Here is a 26,400-nt window from a genome sequence, read left to right on the forward strand (position 1 = left end):
GTCCTGGTTTGGTCGATTTCCGTCCCCTGTGTCAGGCATAACTAGTGTGAGAAAGTCTTCTCAGGGCACAGGAAGTGATGTGTTTTACATACTAAGGGAACACAGAAGTGAACTGAGCCAAGTTCTGTGGGCTGTTTTGAAATGTAGAAGGTAGGCAGCTCTGCAGGGACCGGTTTCTCTGCCTTCATCTTTCAAGAAGAAAAAGAATATTTTGAAAGTCTCTAAGTGAAAAAGGCGAAGTGATAAGCAGCACAATAAACAAGCTTCCTTTGCAAGTTGGAAAGAGCTAAAACAGGCCGCAGAAACAGTGGTTTGTTTTTTAATAAGCATAATCGTACTGTAACCCCAGGGTCTACTGTATGCTGGGGTTGTTGTGGGGGTGTGTTTATAACGCTTCCTTCATGTTATCCCTCCTGTTCCTATGTATTTCATGCTGATACGCTGTATTGCTGCAGCAGGGAGCATCTCCAAGAGTAGATGTTAGGTAAAACTGTATTTCCAGTTTCATTTGTTATGTGACATAAGTGTTCCTGAAGGATGTCAAAGTAATAATTTAACATTGTAAAGAGAGCCTAACGATATATTGGACGCCCCTGAAAAAGCTGCAGTGTAGTGGTCTAAAACCTGATTAGAATTTGTCCCAGTGTTTTTGTGTTGTGTTGTCATTTAAAATACCTAATTTAAGAAGAGTTCTACTTCTCTTAAAGGTTTGTGAAGGGAGTGCCTGGCCATGAGTGATGCTGAGGTTTGCCAGGACTCTGAACTGTAGAGGTGGATTCAGGACATTTTTGAACATGGATTTCTTTCCCAGACATGCATAGTTGGGCTTAAAGACAAGCTCACATTTATTATTCATAGAATACATTTTTAATTACCATTACTCTGCATAATACATTTTTTGGACAGAAGCCTTCTTCTTAACTAATCTAAATATATCAATTCTTGCTGTTTTCTTTATTTCTCAGGAATCCCTGAGGCTGAGTTGGTCAAGTTTGTCACCATGGTGATCATTTCTTGCTCAGGCCAGCATTCAGCTGTCAACCCTGGACAGGTGCATCACTATTATCTACTGTATAGGCTTGGTCAATGAAAAAAAAAAATTGTTACTATCCAGTTTTCTTTTTTTTATTTCTTTGTGAGGGTCTTTTAAAATTGAACAATGAAACATAGCCTTTAATCTAGGGCACTTAACTTTTGAATTACAGCTAATATTCATAAAATTTCCATCTCATGGTTTCATGAGTGCCTTTCTGCTGTATTGAAGGTTCCCGAGAGCACAGTTTCCTCCATAATCCTTAAATGGAAGAAGTTTGAAAGGACCAGGACTCTTCCTAGAGCTGGCTGCCTGGCGAAACTGAGCAATAAGGAGAGAAGGGCCTTGGTAAGAGAGGTGACCAAGAGCCTGATGGTCACGCTGGCTGAGCTCCAGAGATCCTGTGTGGAGAAGGAAGAAACTTCCAAAAGGACAACCATCACTGCAGCACTACACCAATTCTAGGCTTTATGGCAGAGTGGCCAGACAGAGGCCTCTTCCCAGTGGACACAGGAAAGCTGCCCAGAGTTTGCAAAAAATCACCTAAAGGACTCTCAGACTGTGGAAAACAAGATTCTCTGGTCTGATGAAACCAAGATTGAACTGTTTGGCCTCAATTGTAAGAATCACATCTGGAGGGAACCAGGCAACACTCATCACCTACCCAATACCATCCCATCCAACAGGACAATGACCCTCAGCACACAGCAAAGACAATGCAGGAGTGGCCTAGGGACAACTCTGTGAATGTTCTTGAGTGGCCCAGCCTGAGCCCTGACTTGAACCCAATGGAACATCTCCGGACAGACCTGAAAATTGGCTGTCCACCGCCATTCCCCATCCAACCAGACAGAGTTTGAAAGAATCTAGAGTGAAGAGTTGCACTTTACCCTCAAATCCAGGTGTGCAAACCTTGTCGCATCATAACCAAGAAGAGTCGAGGCTTTATTTGCTGCCAAAGGTGCTTCAACTAAGGAGTGAGTAAAGGGTCTGAATACTTATGTCAATATAATATTTCATTTTTCCCTTTTTAATAACTTTGCAAATTTTTTTAAATTCTGTTTTCACTTTGTCATTGTAATGAGTGTAGATTGATGAGGGAAAATATGAATTTAAATGATTTTAGCATAAGGTTGCAATACAACAAAATGCTTAAAAAAAGTAAGGGATCTGAATACTTTCAAAATGCACTACTGTATTGTAGTGAAAAAAAGCAAGAAATGCCTGGAAGGTAACACTCTGTTGTATGTTTTAGAAAATGGTCAGCAGCAGCACAGAAAATGTGCAATTTGTGGTATATTGACATAAGGCTGTAAACATGCTGGTTTGATCTATTAACAGGTTATTTGTGTTCAAATATCAAATTATGTTAGTCCTACAAACGTCTACCTACAAAATAGCTGTCATCCTCATGCCACAGTAAGTTTTAAAACAGATAAAAAGCTAATGTGTTGGTGTAGCTGCTTAGATGCCTTTTAGCTGCTCATGTCCTGCTTAGATTTCATTTATTTGTACTCTGTGGTTCTCCATCTGCAGCATGTAGGCAGTTGTGCATGTAGAGGTGTGAGGTTTTTTTACTGTAAAATTTTGAGAGTAAAGAAAGAGTACTAGTACCCTAATATCATTAGTAGTCCAGTCAGAGATGTTTGCAATACTCTGTGGTTTGCCCTTTTTTCAGAATGCCATCTTTCTTTGTTTTTCATCATCAGGGTTGTAGTGTAAACAGAGTGAGCAGAACAGTCAGTCAGCTTTTTGAAGTTTTGGACCTCATCCAAATGGAAATAATAGGAGGGCATTGTTATCAGGTCCACAGGGAACTTTAATTTCAGTACAATGGCCTGTATGATTGTTTTCATCCAATAGACTACTGCAATCATGGTAAGTAATATGAACCTCAGCTCTTGTATACAACAGCAGAGATTTTTTGTGACCATGGTCTGGAACAAGTCATGCAGAATAGCTAAAGCACAAACCTTATGTCCTTTAAAGTTAAGGTTAAGGCAACTGCTTTTCCCATGTCTGGATGGAGCAGAGGCAACAACATCAAGAATGGGAGGTAAGTTTGCAACATTTCAGAAACAATGCCCCCCCCCTCAGCAAATTGCCAATGAGGAGCTTTCAGACTTTCACAGTGATCTCTGCCACCGTTAACCCTGGCCCTGACCATGACCCTTCCAGCACTGACTCCTATTCAGAAGGGATGTCTACCAAGTTACTCAAATTGGTCTCTAACTTCCCTTCCAACTTTATCCTCAATTAATTTCTGCATTCTCCCTCTTTGAGAACATCTAACAGTCATCTGCTCTGACCTGCCAATGCTTCTCTGTTGAGTTAGCATTGTCAAACTAACCTGGAAGACCTCTTGCTTAGAGCGAAAGATTCCCACACCACCAGTGAGTGAAACTGTGAAAACACACTACATCAAACTGGAAGGCTTTTCTTGTACCATTATTAGTTGGAAAACAGAGTAGAATATGCACATACAAATGACTCATCAAAAATCCCATCTGCTGCTTCAGGAGACCCCAAGGCCAACCATACCCGAAAGGCCTCCTTCTTCAGCTTGACAACCTCCCTCACTACTTGTGTCCAGCATAGGGTTCTCAGGTTGCCGCCACGACAGGCACCTACAGCCTTCGGACCACAACTCTGAACTGCCGCCACCACAATGGAGGCCCTGGAAATGGCCCTCTCAGATTCAATGTCGCCGACCTCCTCCTGGATGAATGAGAAGTTCTTCCGGAGTTGTGAGTTTAAGACCTCAGTGACAGGCCACCCTCACATTAAACGAGGTCTGCCCGGCAGCCTCCCGTGCCATCTGATCCAACTCACCACCAAGTAGTGATCAGTTGACAGAAATACGATTGCAGATCTGATGATATGACAACAAAGTTGATCATCAATCTTAGGCCTAGGGTTTTCGGGTAACAAGTACAGTTATGAACCACCCTATGCTTGAAACTGGTGTTTGTTATGGCCAATCCATGACGAGCACAGAATTCCAATAACAAAACACCAAACGGGTTCAGATTAGACAGACTGTTCCTCCCAATCACCCCCTTCCAGGTTTTCTCCATCATTGCCCATGTGGACATTGAAGTCCCCCAGGAGAACTATAGAGTCCCCAGGTCATATCCTTTCCAGGACTACACCCAGAGACTCCAATAAACTGCTGTTTGGTGAATAAGCACAAACAACAGTCAGAGCCTTCCTCCCAGCAACTTACAGTCACATGGAGGTGACCCTGTCATTCTCTAGGGAGAACACCAACACAGCGAGGTGGAGTTGGGGGCTAATGAGTACTGACTTTGCCACTCTTCTAGAGATGATTGGGAAACCACAGAGATGAAAACACAAAAATACAGAGATACAGGGAAATACACACATTTGTATTAGCTATTGCCTCTGCCCTCTGGATTTCTCTCTGCTGTGGTAGTTTATCTTAATAAATAACTGTTTGCTTGCCCTTTTTGTCCCAAATAAGCTGCCCCGAGGCAAAATGAAGATTTCTATAGATATTTCATCACAGGTCGGTGACAGGACTTTGCAGAATCATCTGTTTGGATACTGATCTAATATTGGCACTGCAGCCCTTTTTTGAGCAAACAAAAATTTGAAATAGAGAGAGACAGAGAGAGAGCGAGAGAGGTTAGCTATCAAACCTTCCTCCTTAGAGATCAGCAAACTCTTTTCTGTTGGCCAACTGCGTGATTTCACAGTCCACAGTTAACCAAAGCTGAAAACTTTATGAAAGTTTAATTCACTGCTGTAAGCACATTGAGTGATTTAAATGCTTCTACTTTTGTGGATATAATAAGGTATCCCGAAATAAGGAAAATTGACAAGGTGAATAAGTCCTCCACTGACAACTTCATTGTGCTTATACAGCAATATACCATGGTACTCTGTTACACAGGGAGGCTGTGTTTATATCTAAGTAGTCAGTCCGACACAGTTACATTAAAGGCAAGAGTTAACAAATAATGTAGTGTGAAGGATATGTATTGTGGTTGCTTGGGGTTCTCATTTACAATGGTGGTTGAATTAATGACAGGAACTGAGTTTGAGGCTTTCTATTCAGTTTTTTCAGATGCCTGCCAGTCTTTAGACACAAGTATGCTCCATGGCCATGGTATAAATAAATAAAATGTATTCTTAAATGTCTATGAGGAATATGAAATGTGAAATCAAAGCATGTGTTCTCCTACCTATTACCAGTATGAATACTAGAAGAGGTCAGGTCGTGTGGGTCATCAGAAAAGAACGTTTTCTTTCAAACCACTGTGCTCTCCATGGTATTTTTCACATTCAATTTCCAACAAAATAATTCAGCATCTTCAAATTAATTCAGATGACCTGATCCTCTAATCTTTTAATTTGCATCAAATTTAACAAGGCCCTATATTGCATGCAGTGTCTTGAATAAAGATTTTTTGAGGATTTGTCAATCTCTGGTGCTGAATTAATAAATTATGATCTTTCAATCCCCAAAGTTGACCAATATTCTAATATTAAATTGTACCAAATAAAGCAAATTGGCCTTTAAAGAGTAAACAAACTGATTAGAGAAGAAAGTTTGTGAACTGCAGCGGTAATTGGATTTTGTTATGAAACAAGTTACTTTATAAATCAAGCACAGTCATACAATAATTCTGACATAAAAAAGAAAAAAAACTGTGATCTGATTCTTTGATCATTTTACCCAGCCCCAGCATAGGAAAAGTAGTTTGACGTTCTGGGGCATCATTGTATTAAAGGTACCTTTTTGAGTTTCTCCTCAGTTTTGTTTGTTTCTCACAAAACTACATTGTGTGCAACCTTAGGGTTTAATAAACATGATAAATGCATTTCCTACCTCTTCAGGCATTTTCCAAATCTTTCGTTGAATATACACTCATGGACACTTTATTAGGAACACCATACTAATACTGAATAGGGCCTCACCTTGCTCTCAGCACAGCATCAATTCTTTGTGGCAAGATGTTGGACACATTCCTTTGAGATTCTGCTCCAGGTTGACATGATTGCATCCCATCATTTCTGCAGATTTGTTAGCTGCACAATCATGCAGCCAATATCCAGTTCTACAACATCTCAAAGGTGCTCTATTGTATTCAGATCTGGTGACTGGGGAGGCCGCTAAAGTACATTGAACTCATTGTCATGTTCATAAAACCAGTTTGAAATATTTTTTGCTTTGTGATGGTGTATTATCATGCTGGAGGTAGCCATTAAGAGATTAGAAGAAGATGACAAATTGTGGTCATAAAGGGATGCACATGGTCAGCAACTATACTCACATAGGCTGTGGCATTCAAACGATGATTGATTAGTATTAAAGGAGCAATATGTAAGTTTTTGCTATCACTACATAGCTAACATTAGCATTAACAGCCATTTACCTACCAGTCTTGAAGAAACGTTATGAGTTCAGCATCGGGGCGGCTGTGGCTCAGGAGGTAGAGTCCACTAACCGGAAGCCTGGTGGTTCGGTCCCCTCCAGTCCGCATATCAAAGTGTCCTTAAGCAAGATATTGAACCCAAAATTGCCTCCGATGTATCATCGGTGTGTGAATGTGTGTGTGTATAGAAAGCACTGTTTGTATAGAAAAGCGCCTTGTGAATGTGTGTGTGAATGGGTGAATGTGGCAGTAATGTAAAGCGCTTTGAGTTGTCAATAAGACTAGAAAAGTGTTATATAAGAGCAGTTCATTTACCATTTACCATCAAACTTCAGTCCTTTACTCGCCAAGAGCTGTCCTCTAGCGGTGGAAAGCAACGCCAATGTTAAGTCTTGTTTTGCTTCTATTTCTATCACTTCTTTTCTTCTACTGAGGTTAGCATGCTAACCACATAGCCCCGGCCCATCCCGTCTCGTAAAACCACTTTCTAATCACTTGTCTTGTAAACGCAACGATGGCTGACGTTATTGGTAAGTAAACAACTGTTAATGCTAATGTTGGATATTTAGTGTTACCAAAAACTTAAATATAGCACCGTTAAGGGGCCCAAATTGAGCCAAAAAAACATTCCCTACACCATTACACCACCACCACCAGCCCGGACTGTTTCCACAAGGCAGGTTGGGTCCATGGATTCATGCTGTTGATTCCAAATTCTGACCCTGCCATCTGCATTCCTCAAAAGAAACTGAGATTCATCGCTACGTTTTTCCAGCCTTCATCTGTCAACCATTATAGTGAGCCTGTGTCCACTGCAACCTCAGATTTCTGCTCTTGGCTGAAAGGAGTGGAACCCAACGTGGTCTTCTGCTGTTGTAGCCCATCCGCCTCAAGGTTCGATGTGTTGTGCTTTCTGAGATGATTTTCTGCTCACAACGGTTGCAGAGAGCGGTTGTCTGAGTTACCGTAGCCTTTCTGTCAGCTCTAACCAGTCTGGCCATTCTCTTCTGACCTCTCTCATCAACAAGGCGTTTCAGTCCACAGAACTGCAGCTAACTCGATGTTTTTTGTTTTTCACACTACTCTGAGTAAACTGTAGAGACTATTGTATGTGGAAATCCCAAGAGAACAGCAGTTTCAGAAATACTCAAACCAGCCTGCCTGGCACCAACAATCATGTCACAATCAAAGTCACTGAGATTATATTTTTTCCCCAATTCTGATGTTTGATGTGAATATTAACTGGAGCTCCTGCATGATTTTATGCATTGCACTGCTGTCACATGATTGGTTGATGGATTGCATTGCATCAATATGCAGGCATTCCTAATAGAGTCCTTGGTGAGTGGAATAAAATCTGAATTGTTAACATTAAATTGCCGTCCTCTTCTTCTTCTCCTAATCTATTATAGTATTCGTATCCTTTATGGCATCAACTGCTAATACCCCTGTGCTTGTACTGTGCATGTTTGCCTACATTCAAACAGTACAATGCTGCTCATCAAAACATTGTTCAACAACGCCCCTAGTAGTCAAAAACTCAACGGGTTACGTTTAAAAAATAAGCTTTACTTCAGCTTCTCTTCTAAACACTGTGTTACTCTCAGCGACAAGGAAAAAACATTTTGTGTTTCATAACATATCAGTCAAATGTGTTTTATTTACATACTGGTCTCGCTAAATCTGAATCTGGTGAATGCACCCATGCATACAGAAAACCTCTAAATTCCAGCCGATGCCCTTCATTATCACAGCATACAATATGCAACTATGTGCTTTGCTAGTTACAGACAGAGCATTATACTGTAAGACATGAACACACAGTACACATTTTGTGCACTTTAAACACTGCCTTGCACTACACAAGATTTCAATCTGTATACATGTCCTTTAATTAATAGTTGAAATACCAACCATTTTGAAATCCAATTAATATTCATGTATGAATTAACATAATGTACAAACCACACAACAAATGGGATTGTAGATTTTGAGTATGTACACGCAACTACATTTACAATAATACAATTTGTGAAAGCCTAAAAAGTTGTTGGTGTTGTCTTTATAACAAACTGCACTTAATATAACAAAGCACATACTGTATAATAGAAAGTAACCGTTGATTTGTAATTGTCAAAAATCATACACTGATTCTGTTTGACACATTTCAAGTATCTGAAAAACATGACTGTGGAGTGTTTAAACAACTTTAGGAGGCTTCAATAAAAGATCAGGGCGGAAAAAGTGCTTAATTTTTCAGGCTCTCTTCTACCAAACAGATCTTTGAAATACTGTGACAACAAAAGAAAAAGCTGCGCTGTTTCAGTCAAAACTGTGCTATAGAACAGTAGCGATACCAAAAACTCAAAGTAGACCAACAAAAGCAGACCTAAACTGACTCTGACTCAGATTTGGAGTAATCCCGATTAGAACCAAATTATGACAAACACAATTTGTGTTTTATACAGTTTTTTTTTTTTTTTAATACCTACCACCTCTGATGTTTTGCTGATCAAAACGGTTGAAAAATGCACCCCTGGCCACATATGTTAACATCAAGCAAATAAAAAGCAACAGCTTGTGGTTTAAAGGATCAAAGCAAGGAAAAAGTGAGGGAACAATCCTCTCTCCAGGAGGAAATGAAGTGATATGGGCCTCTTAGCAGTGTGGCCAGAAGGCTGCCAGGATTGTGTTAGGTGGTGGATATTTCTATGGTTAGTTGGTACATGCAGGTTTCAGAGTATCAAGGTGATTGAGCGAGAGGCAGGCTGAGAAGACATGAGTGTGCTTCTCGGATCCACCCATGAGATTTGGCTCAGTCCTTTTATGCACGGACAGCCGAGAGATAGAAACCCACTGTTCTATTGATGCACAATTTTTCGGATATCGTTCATAGGATGGTTGCGGGGGGAGGGGGGGGGGTGGCGGTTGTCAGTGAGAGCCCAGGCAGAGTGAGGGGGTCTCACAACAGAGTCAGTTCTCTTTGAGATGATTTTCCCTCCTGTTTTCTTTCTGCCTTTTTCTGTTCTGTCAGTCAGAGTCTCCTCAGATTGTGCTCCTCTGTGCAGGAGCCTTTCCTCAGGGTGATGTCGTCCACAGCCATCTCTCCGCTCCTGCCTCGCCCACGCTCCCCCTTCAGGATCACCTGGTGAACAACAGCACAGTGCACACTGAGGTCCCACCATAGAGGAACAATCATCACAGGCTACTTTATGATAAAAGAAGACTTACTGCATTTGTTCTCAAAGTGGAAAGTCAATCTTTAATTTTACAGATCCATTCTTTTGAAATGTAAACTGCTGCTCTGATTTATTTTTTATAAACAGGATAACAAACATTTCTCTTCACTACTGTCAAGAATGTTTGTAGAAATAACTATTCAAATTTAAATAGTTGCTGCATGACTGAACTTCTTCGACGTGTTTATTGTTATGCTTACGCTTTCCAGGCCTGCGCCCCATAATGTGATTTGGGTGTGCCTCCAGCCGTTTCCGCCTGTCCGGCCCCAGACTGCTGGACTGTACTGCTTCCCCTTCTTCACAAACACTTGCAGCATGCCCACATGGTGGCCTGCCAGCTTGTGCCGGAATGACAGGCACAGATTGCCGTCATTCCAGGGAGGGGTGAGTGGGAGGACCAGCCGGGCCCCTCGTCCAGTCCTCTTGTTTCCTACCTCAGGGATGGTCAGGTACCGTCCACCTGAGGAAGTGGGTGACAGACAGATTAGAGTCAGTTAATGAAATCAAACTAGTGGAGCCTCGTAGTAGTCCAGACAGGCGCGGAAGTTATTTTACAGTCACATGTTCCATGCATCCTGCTCATGTATATCTATAACCTATCTCTCACAATAGGTGGTCCATATAAACATCTGGCGCCCATTCAGTCTGCATACAACTCTATATCCCTATATCCTTTCATGCTTTCAGAAACTGAACTCCCTCCAGCCACAATCCCAGTCTCATACTGTATTAGCATTTTTTTTCAGGAATTTTGAATGTTTCTTTTAATATGTGTGTAAATCTTCATTAAAAGTTGTGTATCTGAGGCTCTGCCAGATGTTATCACTCTAGCTGAAACAAATACATTTGCAGAGGCACAAACTACAAATTGTATTTTTACAAATCTTGAAGTGAGTCAGACCTGCAGTCAAACCTGCTGTGTTATCTGAGGGAATGTGTCCTTCAGAACAACTTGTAATACATTTCTATGTAATTTTGAGTTATTAAAAAAAAAAAAAAAAAAAAAAAATTGACATTATTTTCCATCTCTCTCTTAAGGTTGACATGAAATGATTTGGAACAAAATCTGTTGAAGTAGACAACCACAGTATAAAGTGAAAATAAATGACACCATTTATAGCTGGGCTAGTTGTTAAAGGGTTGGTTCACCCAAAAGAAAAAAGAAAAAAAAACAAGAAAATATATATTTTTCACTTTCTCTTCGGGGCTGCAAACCATGAAGAGTTTTCATTTTCTTTTCACATATCCTTCTTTAAACCTACAATGCCACTCCAAGCCAGCTGGTGTGGAATCTCATTTGTTAGGATAGGGTAGTCAAGATAATCCACAGACCTTACTATGAACAATTTTCATTGGAGCTACTTTCTTCTTAAGGAACACCGCCCGTGCAGACTGCCAAAAACAACGTCTGTGGATTGTCCCGGGTATAAACACTCTTCCGGAAAGCCACGTTGCAGTTGATTTTTCCAAAACACAATTTCTGATTTCTTTGAGCAGCGCAAATGAAATTCAATACACTTCACTGTATTTGGTTGCCAAAAGAAACAAAAATCAAACATTATTACTACTATACAGAAAACACTTTTTTTCTTTGTTTGGGTAAACTGATTCTTTAAAAAAGCAGGAAGTCAGGTGGGTAAGTCTTTCTGTCTGTCATAACACACTTGAACAATGTAGATTTCATCCTTTGCAATAGGACAGGGTGAAAAAATTGAGTTGACCCACTTATGTTTCTTCACCTCAAAAGAGCCAGTTGCCAGTGGCAACTACTTTTTTAAAAATTAATTCATGCATTAGTTAGTCATAGTAGAGCTATATAGTTTTAAAAAATTTAAAGGTAAAAGTGCTTCTGGGTAATAGCTGATTAATGCTGATGTATATTGCTTATCTTGTGGATCTGTGTATGGCTGTTGTTAACCACAGGGGGTCCAATAAGTATCTTTAGGCCACCAAGGCTTTCTGAATATGTTATGACCTCCCTCCAAATCTGTGCCAATCCTTTAAGAGCCATGAGAGTTTGCCAGTGGCTGTCTATTAAAGGACTTAAAGCGATGAACAGTAGACAGTTACATGCTTCACGACACACTGAAGACGGAGAAGCTGTGTATAGATGGACACACATATCCAATAAAAACATATTATTCAAATGTTCTGATTAAACATATCCACCACAGGCTATTGCAAATTACTCTTTGTCAGGGCTTAGTTTATGATTCACTGTAAATGATTTTCCAGGTCTGGGCAAAAATACAGTTTTTATTTGCAGTAATGGGAGAGCACAAAAGTGGCTGAAATGAATCCTCAGTCTGGATGTCTGGAAACACACTACTAACTGCAAGACTAAGCCTTTAGTGTTGTTAGTGTTGCTTAAAGAGTGCTAGTACGTGACACTATTTAGTCCTCTACCCTCCTCAACTGAATCCTCTCAACGTAATTCACCACAACTTCTCCTTGTCTGAACTCCAAGAAAAACAGTGTTGTGTTCCAATTGAATGTAAGCCACAGGTATCACTGACGGGTCGCGTAATCCACTTCTCATATGCATCACTTTGTAGAGCAAAGCGCTAATCTGCAGAAAAGACAAACTACTTCCCTCAAGTAATTTTCATCGTGACCTGTAATTGAGCAGAACAAAATTGAGCCACTTAGATTGTCTGACTGTGTGTGTTTGCATGTGTGTGCGTGTCAGTAAAGGAACGCAGCTTTTGTCTTTTCAATTTACTAACTATAAAATGAACAATTTTCTAAAGTTGGCTCCCTCCCTTAAGTTACCTGACGGATCAGGCGTCGTCTCCCAGTGCAGGTCTCCATCTTTGTCCCTGATCCAGCCGCAAAGACCATCATCAAAGGAGCAGCTCAGATACCCCGACTCTGAAGGGAATAAAACACATTTTTCAGAGAAGAGGAGGACACACACACACACACACGCGCAAAAAGGCTTCAGCCTGTCCAGTTGTGTGCCCCTAACTACATCGAGAGCAAAAGGACTGTTGAAGCTCCCTCTGAGGAACAGGATGATACAAATAAAATAAAATAGTTAACATTTTTTATAATGTTGTAGTCTCTGAAGAGAGCTTATGCATTGAGAAAAAAAACAAAACAAGTGGAACTGGAGCTCCATAAATCACAAAAAATGTTGAATTACATTAATCTAAAAAAATTACAAATATATTTGTATCAGTTGCTGGAATTGCTGTATCAGTGTGTGTGTATGTGACTGAGTGTACTTCTGCAAATACATCTTATTGTATGCGTGCCATACACCATGAAATACATTATGCTTACAACAAGGAATCATAAAAATGAATGACTGATGATTTCTTTCCTTGCGATGATGCCTAGACAATAACGTTAAGAGAACGCAGGCAAAACATTTACAGTATTATCCATGCATTGCTCTACAAATTGGTTCAAAGATAAGAAAAACATCCATCATTTTGTCCCTGAAAGAGGGTTTCCAAAAACACTTCTCAGTTCATTTTCTCAGCCAATAAAAATGCCCTCTCTCTTGACACCGCATAGCAAATGATGCATTGTGAACCAAAATAAACATGCAACTAAATCATTAGGCAATTTAATCTGGATACCATTTACATCAATAAATCCCATCAAGCAAATATGACAGATATAGCACTGTCTCTTCTCAAAATCTATTTTCTTATTGTTTTTGTAGGAATTCTACATCGAGCGGTCTGGAGCTTATGGGCACAGCACCGATGTACTTCCAGAATGATCAATTAGTCATTCAAGCAGTCAAGATCACATAATGTGAAAAGTGGAAAAGTCTGGCAGTCCTGGGCTGTGAGCCATTATTTAAACGGATATGGCCAGACGTCATGTGTCACCTCCTGATGAAAGGCCTATCAAAACACATCTGGTCACTATAATGTCTTCGCCTCGGCAGCAACACTGCAGGAGTTGATTGTCAGTTTCATTTTGCCCGTAGCAAATGCAGCTCGTCTGTCACTGTTTGAGCTCTGCAGTCTGCTATGAGCTGGGCTGTTGCTGATTGTCTTTCTCAAATGTGTTGTGTTTACCTGGGTCGTCTTTGGCTTCATCTGCCGTGTTGCCAAGCTCAATGTCAAAGTCAATGCCGAGAACGGTGTTATGGCCGTGGTTCCGAGGGACTGAGGAGAAAGGTGAGAGACGCAGGTTTAGATAAAGGATTAACAAAGGTATTATATTTGTTCACTGAGCACTGGCCCTGTTTGTGGCTATTGTGTGGATTTGTTTCATTACTCTACAAGGACTCTACAAGGATGAATCAATGTCATGGTTTAGTGCCTGCGTATCCCGAGTAATTCACATTTAACAACGCTGCATCGTTGACCACAGAGAGCAGGCTGTCTGAGAAAACCTGCAGAAACGCCACAAGTCAAATGTGAATCGTAACTGCTCTCTGGGTCGATGTTGCTGCTTCACAACTTGGAGCTACATACATACATACATACACACACACACACACACACACACACACACACACACACACACACACACACACACACACACACACACACACACACACACACACACACACACACACACACACAGTACACAGCCGGTCCTGAAATAGCCTCTTTCCTTCTGCAATGGGGTCACACTGCCTAAAATACTATAAGCCAAGCCATCTTATGAAAGGTCAACTGACAAGTCAAACATAGAAAGTTGATACTTTTACTGTGATACATCTTTTGCAGGAAAAAACACTTTGAACTTTTAACTCTATTAGAATGACAGTTCTCTTAACTGGTTTTAAATTCCTTTATGAAGAGTGTAAAAACGTCAATTAATGTAAAACATAGATACACATCTTCATTTTAGTATTTATTGTATTTGAAGATGAGACTGTTCAGTGGGGTTTACTGCAAAGAGACAAACCATAAATACAACTATTCCCAACATCCCAGACAGATTCTTGTTCCTATGCTACAAATGCACTGTAACCTGCACTTGAACTGTCAGTCCCCCAGAGTCCCCAACATGTGCCCCCCTGAGTCAGCCTGAGAACTGAAATTGCCCATCCCCGTATGTTGGGTCACACCAGCCGGCAGACTGCGATGCAGTCTGTCAGTCGTTGGAATCTGACAGCAGGGAGGTCGCACTCACACTAGGCTCTCCAGCAATCCCAGGCATGCAGGTCTGTGTGTGCGTCTGTGTCTGTGTTTGTGTGTGTCGGTGCTTTTAAGGAAATCCCCCCAGAAGTTGTGCGTCCAGTCATAGCGTGGATATATAAAGAGTAAATGAAGTGATGTTCCAATTAAGGGAGCAGTAATTTGAACCATGACAGTGTGATTAGTAGTAAAAAAACAGCTGTTGGGCTATCAACATCTTGATGGGCTATGGATATTGTGTATTTAACTCTAATTCTGGCTAACAAACAACTTCTACTTATATTTGTTTTCTCTGCTCCTGTTTTGTATGTTAAAGGGTCACTTTAACCAAAGTGCAAAACAACATATTTTATCTCCAAAAACATGAAAAAAAAAATTATTAACTAAGATTGGGTGATAATTCTCTGTAGGTATCTCACATTGGCTGTAAATAAAGACATTCCCGACACGGACGCTGCTCAAACCACTGAAAATGTATATTTGAAAAACTCAAAAAATACGAGTCTTTCCAGAAATGACGCCCTGGTTACTGTGTATGATCCACAGATCTCACTTTCAACCGTTTTCATGTGACTTTTTCTTCAGGAGAAAGTAGTTCAAATGAAAACTTTTCAAAGCAAGGTCAGTGGATTGTCCAGAGTAACTGGGACACTGATTCTGCAGAGACAAATTGCTTCAGATGTATTCCTTCAATGCTTTGAGCACCACAAACAAAATGCCATTCCTATTCACTGTATTGAGGTGTTGGCAGAAATCATAAACATCGTAAAACCTCAGCATATACAACATAAACTCTCTGCATGGCTAGCTACCTTCAGAAGTAGGTTTGTAATTTGAGGGAAGCGACCTCGTAAAACACTTTGTTCAACATCTGTGTTGAAACGCTTCACACTAAATGTTACTACATTGGCTGGGCTTATTATTGCATCTTTTGGCCTTTATGATTTATTCTATCCAAATATTTTGGGGGGTCATTAAAAGCTGCTCTAGGGAGATTTCCTATGTTCTGCCAAAATGTTGAGCAAACAAAGTCATAACCAATCAATGGAACACTTTCCTTTCCTTGTCTTTTAAAAATTGGAAAGAAATACAGCATATTTCATAATATTCTTTTTTTTCAGATGCAGTGTGTCTAACTTTCCCATTGTTCACAACATTAAATCATCACATTCACATCACTGTCACTGGGAAAAACAGCCTTGTTCTTGGCTTAACATAAATGTTTTTGGCACAATCCAGAGGGTGTTGAAAGGGTTTTAATAGTGTCAGAGGGTTTTCTCATCTTACAAAGGAGCCTGTAGTTCTTTAAGAGAAGTATATTTACATTTTGGGAAATATGCTTATTTATTTTCCTGCTATGAGTTGAAAAGATTTCCTTAAGTATGGACCCACAGAGCTGAAGCAGGGGGGAGAAGCTAGCCTGTGTCTCTCTGCAAATTTAAAGAATCTAACAACTAGTATCTTTAAAACCCACTAATTAACACAAACAGAAGATTAGACTGACAAGACTTTCCTTCTGTAAAGCAGCTTATTACGACCCATACTTATGTTTTGCTGTTAAGCAACCTCTACCAGCCGTAGTAATTATGACCGGAGCAAAGGAGGAAGTTAGATGATGTATTATACAGAGCAACAAAGTCTGTGCAGGGAGGAGGTTGGGGTGGATGGATGGGTTGGAAAAACACAGGGTTTTCACACAGGAGACCATTGTTCGTTCCCATGTCGATGTTGTTTCTTTTATCAATGACCATCCCCAACCTTAACCTCTTGTTTATTAGTGTAACCATGATGATGAAGGTCCTCCCACCTTAAGGAGGTACTTTAACTCAAACCAAGATCTTTCCCTAAACCTAACAAGTAGTTTTTGTGCCTGAACCAAAGCGTGACCGTTCCACAACCTTAAGCTGTTTAATATTGTTTCCATGATGACAAAGGTTTCGGTATGCCCAGGGTAGGGACAAAAAATCTGTATGGTTGTTTAGGCTGAAGGACCTGTTGTAATAAGAACACATAGTGCTATTTTGGAGCTTTAGATGTGTTGATAGGTGTATTTTTAAACTTTGGAGAGAGATAGGCTAGCTGTTTCCCTGCTTCTTTCTGCTAAGCCTTATGCTAAACTAAGCTACTCGCTTCCTAGCTCCAGATTCATATCTGACAGACAGACACTAGAGTAGTATCAACATAATTCTTGGCAAGAAAGTGAATTTGTGTATTTTTCCAAAATTCTGAACTATTCCTTTAACCATTCCTGAACAAAAAATAAGAAAAAAATTGAAGATTGAATTTTTCAATTGTCCAGACTGAGAGGAAACCTCTGAAGCTCTGAAAATTGTTCTGACCACAGCACACACCTGCACTTGAGGCACAGCTGAGGTGTTCTTCATGCCCTGAGGCTCTTATTCAAATGATTCCTGTTTCCGTCTAATTATTTGAATAATCACTCAGCTGTGTCTCTCCTCCTTCCCTCTCTCATCTTATTCAAACCATCTTCCGGAAGCTCTGATTTCCAGAACTGCTCTGCTGTGCTGCGAACTATTAGATTGATGTCTTCTTCAAGCAGTGCAGACAGGTGTTAATGTAATCTTCTCTCCTCTTTCCTTTTTCTAATTATGTGCTGCCATCTGGCAAGTTGAGTAGGAACCACAGTATTTCACCTCTTATCCTGTACTTTACTGTTCTCACCAAACATTCCTATGCCAAAGGAGCTTAATGTTGGGTTTTGGTAAACACTAACTTTTGCTGTGCCTAAAAATGACCGTGAAACAAACACACTTCTATCTATGTTCAGTTACAGTTTTTGTGCAATTTATACTATTGGCACATCTGGACTTAACATTCTCACCTTCTGCTCCGTTTTCTGTTTGGCTGTATACTGTATCATAATGTGCAAATTTACTGAATCTACATGTTTGCGTAGTTCCCAGTTCATCTGTTTGTTGTATGCAGTGTGAACTTGGTAGATACCAAAAAGTTACATTTGAGCAATGCAAGAAATGAAAGGATACAGCTGAAATTATTCTATAGTTCTGTCATTGCCAACAGATGCTTGAAAAAGACCAAAACCAACAATACTTTAGTCCAGTCCTTAATAATTTCCAACTTCCCTATCCTGTCTGTGGCTCCTAGCCCTTTAAAGTTAATTTATTCCTACTGAAGAAGTAAATCCTTAAAAATGGGTCAAGAATATATGGTTTAATTTTTTATAGGCTAACTAATTTCTTCAAACAGCTGGGCACTGTAATTTTGACCAACCTTTACTCATAAATAAGTAAATAGAGCATTTTCTTGGGGACTATTTTAACCTGCGGATGAATATGCAATAGGTGTAATCATAAGAATTTGCAGGACCAGCATGTTTGAATAATAAATTATTCCCTGTGCATTTTTTCACAGGGTCAGTTTAACCAGGCAAGTAACTAATTTTATCAATCAGCCCTCATGGTATCCAGCCATGCAGATTGTTTAGGTTTTATGTGTCCAGCTTTTAAATTATTCAACTCTGAAAGTTCTGTTCCCACCCAAATACAATGGAGGTAAATTAAATTTTTGTTTTCACACAGTGCAACAGTGTGGCTCACTGATGTGTTGTCAAAAGTTTTTGGACAACTATGGAGGTTTATTGCACAGAAGAGTAAGCTAAATCAGGCTATGGATACACAGACAGGTGTTTTTAGTAGGATCAGTTCATTGTTGGTTTTCATGGGATTTGATTACAATCAGAAAACTAGAGACCATCTTGCGATGGGATCACAATGGGGCCAATGGCTCCTTCCCTACTTCCAACCCCCCTACTTCCGCCGTCCTTGGTCAGACCATACCCATCTTCCAAATCGACCTTAATTTTGATCTCAACTACGCACCTGTAAAATTTCGTGACTGGATCTTGCAAGGTCATGATGCTATTGTGGGACAAAATCTGTTCACAGACAGACAGACGTTTAAATGACTGCCAAAGTACTCAAAACTGCTTCTGTGGTAGTTCCTGCTACAGTAGGTGTCTCCAGGACCACATATTGTGTGATGATGACATGATGACACACACACACACACACACACACACACACACACACACACACACACACACACACACACACACACACACACACACACACACACACACAGACTAACAAGGTGAAAACAATACCAAACCCGCTATCACAGCTGGTAAAAATGGAATTAAACCAGCCTTATCCTTTAAATACTGTAATGAAAAGTGTTTACCTGCAGACAAATCACCTAGTAGATCCAAAAGAAAAAATGCAGAATTGTCACATGTCACAAGGACTATCTCATTAAAAAACAATTCACCATTTTGAAAAGGTGGATGCATTTAGCAATGCGAGAAGACAGCAGCAGATGATTGCTGTGATTACCTTCTTTGGTAAAGCAAAAAGAAACAATCTCAACCACCTCTCATTGCTACAGTATTTTGAATTCAGGCCTGTTATTTGGTTTTGACCAAGAATGTCAAACTCAAACAAAGACTGATGATGCATTTTGAATGCAATTGGTGTCAAAGATTCATATTTGGCAGAGAGCACAGTGTGACATGCAGATAAACAACAGTCTGGCTGTGCACCAGTTTGTGTTTTTTAACTGTAGCCAAAAAGACAATTACGTTGAGAGAAAAATATTTTTACTTTAACACTTAGTGAGACTAATTAGTCATTATGTAAAAAATTGCATTATTTTCTGACAATCTGTGTATCAAACTTTAATTTGAGGGTGGATATAGCTTGATTTACATATTTATCACGTTGAATTCTCATATATGAGAGGCCTACGTATTACAGTGAGAGCCTTAAATTGAATCGGATATATGGTAACCTTTGATTCCAACCATTTTTGGTTTACATTAAAAACATTTTCAAGTTTCTTTACAGGTTTATATTGAATTTAAATCTGTCATGTGGTTAACCATCAGATAAACTGTGTACACATGGGAGCTGATTGCCAACTGCTCGGATAAGTTACATCCACATATTCATGTGTTTGAATACAAAATGGATACGATGATACACATCATCTGTCAAGTAACCATTGCTTCTGATTCCACAGAATGGAACATGTTTCATAATAAACACAGTTTTCCAGGATTCAGATGAAGAAATATGCAAATTTGCTCCAATTTGGATGCAGAGACCTGCCTGGGAGTTGATGAAGATGAATTGTAAGACAAAAAAATGCCTTTTAAAGTTAAAGTCTGTGACCCAAAAGTAAACAAAAGCTTCACTGCATCGTTAAACATAAAAATGTAGAGATTAGAGCCTGCTAATGCAACAAGTTATTATGTTTTCTGAGCTGTTGGCCAGAAACATGACTCCAAATGAACGCTAATGTTGCTCTCTTTCTCCTGGATGTGCAAGAAGGCAACTGTTTGGTAGCTAGTTAAAAGCTGATAATATGTCTGTGTTGTATTTACAGCTAGCACCCCCCCAAAAAACTAAAAAAAATTCATGGATGCAGTTTTAAAGGTTTGCTTACATTATCAGTATTTATTATATTATAAGTTCTTCAAGTCTTCAATTATGTGTGTGAGTAAACTTCGTAGGTTTAGATGCTCAAGAACTTGCGTGTCTATACAGCAGTGTAAAAGGTGTAAAAAGGTATCATTTTCTACAAAGTCACAAAAATATTATTGGGTTAGTTAAAGTATGTAAAAATAAAACAGAATAAAATAAAAATTTTGTTCTTACTGTGGACATCCCCTCTCTGTTTGGTGACCTCCTTCTGGATGGTGTTGTCTACAGGGGTGATTGTTGGTGGTGTTGTGGGGCTTCTGGTGGGAGCAACTGGCCTTGCTGGGATGTAGGGCTTGCGTGTGGGCATTGGTGGCTTCCTGGTGGGGATGAAGGGCTTCCGGGTGGGAACTGACGGCTTGTGCGGAGCTGGGTTGACCTTCTCTGGAAGCAGGGGTGCCTTCGTTGTGGTTGTGGTTGTGGTTGTTGTTGTTGTGGTGGTGGCCGGTGTTGATCTGGGGATAATAGGGAAGATTCTCTTTGGAGTCACTGGTGGGCGGATGGTGGTGCTGGTCCTCCTGTGATCCAAGTCAGGGATGTGGTTGTGATGATTTGGAGGCAGTTTACCTGGTCTCGGGGGGTCAATAACCACCTTAGGAATGGCTGAAATAATAAGAGAATCCAGATGGAGCACTGAAATATGAGCACTTAAGTTAACTAGGCGTAGAATTGCAGACTCATTGCAATGATTAGCCAGACTTTTCCAGAGCAGGGTTTTCTTTCATTTACTCTTCGTGATATCTATTAATTAAATGTTAGCATTCTAAAAGATATTGGGCGTCACAAATCTCACTGAAGGAAAAGATCACACTTGCACAAGCAGCCCATAAAATCAGCATGCTGCAAGTTCACATTCATTCAGTTTGGGGCTTCTTAAAGACAGATCTAGACATATTTTCCTCAGTGGGACCGTTAAAAAAATAATAACGAAGGGTTCATGTGTACATGGCAATGTGCCTTCGCAAACTAAAGCACGAAATGAATATCTGCTTTTGTGAATCTGACAATGTTTTCTGACCATGGCTTTTTTTATTTGTGCTCGTTCTGATTAGTAATTCTTTGTGTGCCCATAGCCTGAGGCTTCCCAGCATTAAGCTAAAGCTGCTCTGTGTGTGTGGAATCATCTCTGCGCTCAAACAGGCTGCTATGCCCCAGAGATCACCCTCGCTGCGCTGCCGTCATTAAAGTTACAACTCCCATTCCTTTGTTCCTCCACACATTCTTCACCTTAGGAGCAGAGACAGAGATTGGGGTGTTGGGGTGGTGGTGGTGGGGGGGTTCATAAGGGTTTCATGAGTGAGGAATGAGAGTGGACAAAGGCAAATGGTTTGAACTCAGTTATTGCCTTCTCGGGTTGCAGGCGACTTTGATATGTGATACACAAATTGGATATTGCAACTCGACTCCCAGAGCACTTGTGGCTCACACCCTTTGGGCAGGCGACAGGGTGAAGTATTTGCAGTGCACTATGCCAGAAGGCATCCTCTCTGCTCTATGGACTGTTACACCAGTTGTGTCTGTTGGATGATTAAATAACTCTGGAGAATAAGTGACTTCTTGTCCACTGAGCTGCTGTAAAGACTGCAGACACACAACATAATGAACTGCATTTCAGCAAGCAGAATGAGACAAACTACCATTAAAATAAAATAAAAAGAAAGAAATATTTCACGTCTGATGATGTCTCCTCTTTTTTGGCTGATCAAAACGGCCAAATGTCAAGACAGGAGTCAAGGCTCACTCTGGGCACGTGTGATTGGGGAGCAGGCTGATTTGAGTAATGCCTGACAAAGAAAGGAATGTCAGTCCCAGCTCTGTGCTCGCAAGGCTATTCCACCCTCTTTCTTGCCTTCCCACCTTTTTAAAAAACACAGGCAAAGAAAACAAAAATGTGAGGCCCTGATCCTCTTTGCAGCAGTGAACATCGGGGCTAGGGTTTTGTTCTCAATCCTTACGTTTGCAGTCGTGGCCCATCCCCCTGTAGCCGTCTTTGCATTTGCACTTGTATGAGCCCAGCGTGTTGTAGCAGGTGGCAAAGCTGCTGCAGTAGCTCTGACCTAAAGAGCATTCATCCACATCTGAAAGACAATGGAAACATGACAACATTCAGCTACCTGGTGCGAGTGTAAAACGCTTCAGACATAACAGCAGAATATCAAAGTCTAATTGCTTCACATCCACTTCTAGGACGGCTCATATGTACCGTTAGTGAAAGCATTTAAGTGAATAACAGTGATCCTTCTGTGAATGCCAGAAAAACATCATTACGAGAGTAAACATCTTTCCTGTGATATAGAGCCTCAAGGTCTTTGAATCATTGTGGAAGCAACTGCTACCAAATCCTTTATCTATCACTGCTCAGCCCTTTTTCTTCCCTCAAAAGTTTGTTCTAAAAAATGAATAAATAAAGATTGGAGGTGGTGTACTCTCCAGATGCTGCTGAGATTCAAGGTAATGTGGATTTGTGTAGAATACTAATGCAAATTTCAGATGGCAGGTATTCACAGGTGTGGCGCATATCACTGCAGTGCACTGGTGGGGCCAAATTTAATAACATGAAACTGAAAGAGCAGTTTGAATTCGTTTTGCAGTAGTTTGGTGAAAGTTCGTTAAATCTGAAGTATTCTCAAGTATTTTCGGTCCCTCCTTTATCATTTTCTTTGTTTACTACTTCAGCTACAGAAAATACAAAAATACAGGGTACAAAATGGAGGCACATTTCTTAATTATATTTTCTATCCAATCTATTCTTTGCATTTATTGACAAGCCTTAATTCAAGATATTGTCACACCTGATCGCCTTGTGGGTAAAGGATTTTACCCAGAGGTTTTGTCCAACTAATAGCATTAATCCTACTTTATGATACAGCCGTGACTATATTGATTTTAAACACATTGCTGGTAGATTCCATATACATTCCAGTGGTGGAAGACGTAAAAGTAGCAATACCTCAGTGTAAATATCCTCCATTAAAAGTAAGAGTCCTGCATTAAAGTAAAAAGTAAAACTACTCATCATGTGGAATGGCTCCTTCCAAAGTGTTATATTATTATATTAAGTTATTGGATTATTATAATTAATACATTAACATGTAAGCAGTACTTTAATGTTGTTTAATGTAGAGCTAATTTGAACTGCTTTATACTGGGTAGTTTAATCTATAAAAATATGTGTTGTATGTAAATCTTAATCTGCAAAGTGACGAGTTACTATAGTCGCCAAATAAATTAACTGGAATAAAAAGTAGAATATAAACAAACAAACAAAATCCTTTTGAGAGTAACATTACCGAGCTTCTATTAATGTCAAATAACCACACGCAGTTCATGCAACACTAATAATGTGCATAAAAATGTATATGTACATTTCTTTTTTCTTTTCAACTTGCTCCCTTGATGTCTGAAAAAAAAACAAAAAAACAACCTGCATCACTAAAAATGACTTGGTAACAAGTCAAAGGACCTCGGCCCATCTATGAGCTTCGTAAATTTTATCTGTAAAAGCCTCACTGAAATGAGGCCTTGTGACTGTACCATTGCACTGGTATTTCCCATTGATGTATTGCAGGTCAAACCCTTCGTGGCACTTGCAGATGTAGCTACCAAAGGTGTTGATGCATTTCCTGAACCTGGGACACACAGCTATTCCTGCTGCACACTCATCCACATCTGCAAAAGAAAAAATGATACAGATTATTACACACAAGAAGAAACTCAAATCAACACATACTACACTTTATTCATCATTTTCCCACTTAAGTTGCCTTTTAGGACAGAATACATTCAAAATAATACAATGCAATGAAAAACCTCAAGATTAAAAAAGGCAATTAAACTCAAAACTAAACAACCATTTCTATTCATACCCGAAGACTTTTTCCACCTTCCCTGCTTAGTATTCATTTATGAACAAAGCACATCATGCATTCTGTTCAGTAAGCAGAATACAGTGCACACTACCTTCTTTCATTATTTAATGACCTATTCTAAATGTCTCCATTGATCACCTTTGCAGGCATATGGGCATTAATATTTAGACACTGCGAAGCTCAAAGCATTTGCCTTAAAATCATTAATTTATCGGCTGCATTATGCTGCTGAGGCACTGTGGGGCTAAGGGACTGTTGTTTAAAAGGACCTTAAAAACACTTATCCCCTTAACAACTACTGCTGAGGTTCTCATCAGCAAGGCACTTAATCCCAAACTGCTCCAGTGAAGCTGTTTAATGGACAAGATTTAGAGGCTGCAGCAGCATTATTCAGCTAGTGACAGGACAAGGGTGAATTATTATGTTTTAGATAGCACACACAATCACACATCAATACAGTTACTATACAGTGTGTCTTTATATACAATATATTGTCGCTTATAAATCCCTGATTTTATTAATACTCACATCTGGCTTTGAAGACAGCTAAGATTTTTCTTTCAAAGTAGAAAATGTTTAAAGACCTTATTTCAATTCATATTTCCAATTACACACACACACACACACACACACACACACACACACACACACACACACACACACGCCCGCACACACGCGCACACACAACACACAACACACATAAGCCTTTATTAGCCCATGTTAAGCTCTGCAACTGCTTTTTACTTGACAACTTGTCTGATACATGAAGCAATTTCTTTGAGAGGCCGCACTGAAATATGAAGCTGTGTCATCCCAAACTTCTGCAGCAGTGCAAAAACATTAATTCACATTGTCATTAATCAAAGGTTTTGTTGCAGCTGTGTCACAGTGCAAAAACAAATAAATTCTTCCTTCTAGCGCATCATAAGAGATCCCTGGTAAGGGATTCCTGGTCTAATCGGTTTCTTAAAAAAAGCCAATAGAAATTTAAAAGATACTAAATCTCGAACACAATCATACACCAAAAATTACTGAGTCAAAATTCGGGCCTATTAAACAGCTAAATGGAAAAATAAAAGCAAAAATCGTTCATTTTTCATTTATCAGGGCTGCAAACAGTAAAAATAAAGTTGGTCTTGATTTTTTGCGATTGCCATTCAGTACATCTTCACCGTCTGCACATGTCACTGTGGCACTAAAGTCTCTCTAATACATGATTACCCTGATGTGCCTCAATTAGTAGCAGTAGAATTTCTTTCCAGCATACATATGATTAATCATGTGATCACTTGAGAGCTGCTCCTCAAAGTTACTCTTAAGGTATGTTCACGTTATTTTACGATCAATAAAACGGCTCTGCACTCGGCCCCCAATAAGGACGTGATGTTACGACTCTCAAGCGGGTAATAAATAAATATCGATCAGAGCGATCACAAACAACAAACACTGTGTGAGAGCGATACTACAGTTTGTAGTCTGGTAGTGTGATATATGGTGACTGAAAATTAGGATTTCCAAACACAGTGCAGGTGAACTCTGACTTGAGAGTCTGTAGGAGCTGGCGAAACAGGAGGCGCAGGCTTGAATTTGTCCGTTGCGTTGGCTTCAGTAGAAGTGAAGGGAAAAGAGAGCGAATATTTGTGGGCCGGATAATGTGCTGTAAGTAGGAGTAAGTCGCTTGATAAAGAGCCTTATTCTTCACAGTCAGTGTAGGAATTTTTCACTCCTAAATTGACCCTTTAGAACATTCTTAAGTGTAATTCTTTAAAGTTTGACAGATGCAGGCCCAGGTCACTTTTAAAGCTAGAACAAAAACGTGTTGATACATTAGATTTCAAGGCATCATAATGAATAAAAATAACTCTGCATCTGTGCAAACTCCCCCATCTAAGGCTGTGGCTACTAGAAGGAATACACCTCCATAAATTAGATTAGAAACTCTCCATAAAAACCCCCCCATAAAGCATTTGCTTCCAGAGGGATCCGGAAACATTCCATTACACTGTCGTAACACCTGTGGCAGGCAACCTTTCCGTCCTCTCCTCCATCATTCTTCATGACTGATGTCCGTCCTCTTTTAGAAATCCGCCGCCCATTAGCCAGCCGGCAGTTAGGCGGGACTATACCGCAGAGTAACAGGAACAGCCCCGTCTGGAACGGCCTGTATTTAAACCTGACACAGGTTAACTGCCTCAACTCGCCCCCTGCATCTGTTAGTTACCCATCT

The 26,400-nt window shown here is 40.0% G+C and overlaps 1 protein-coding gene across 5 annotated transcripts in view; it reads right to left on the reverse strand.

The window, feature by feature from the left end:
- Nucleotides 1–8,028: 8,028 nt before the first annotated feature.
- Nucleotides 8,029–26,400, reverse strand: part of npnta (nephronectin a) — a 50,313-nt gene continuing 31,941 nt past the window's right edge. For all 5 annotated transcript variants that reach the window (XM_040145036.1, XM_040145034.1, XM_040145035.1 and 2 more), the window contains 7 exons: nucleotides 23,839–23,973; nucleotides 22,260–22,382; nucleotides 20,482–20,907; nucleotides 13,712–13,801; nucleotides 12,447–12,545; nucleotides 9,875–10,134; nucleotides 8,029–9,580 (listed from right to left, as the gene is read on the reverse strand). In XM_040145036.1, coding sequence (XP_040000970.1) covers nucleotides 9,470–9,580; nucleotides 9,875–10,134; nucleotides 12,447–12,545; nucleotides 13,712–13,801; nucleotides 20,482–20,907; nucleotides 22,260–22,382; nucleotides 23,839–23,973 — 1,244 coding nt within the window. In that variant the 3' untranslated portion in view covers nucleotides 8,029–9,469. The remainder of the gene's footprint in view (nucleotides 9,581–9,874; nucleotides 10,135–12,446; nucleotides 12,546–13,711; nucleotides 13,802–20,481; nucleotides 20,908–22,259; nucleotides 22,383–23,838; nucleotides 23,974–26,400) is intronic.

This window comes from Xiphias gladius, chromosome 15 (assembly GCF_016859285.1).
Source record: "Xiphias gladius isolate SHS-SW01 ecotype Sanya breed wild chromosome 15, ASM1685928v1, whole genome shotgun sequence".
Classification (NCBI taxonomy): Eukaryota; Metazoa; Chordata; class Actinopteri; order Istiophoriformes; family Xiphiidae; genus Xiphias; species Xiphias gladius.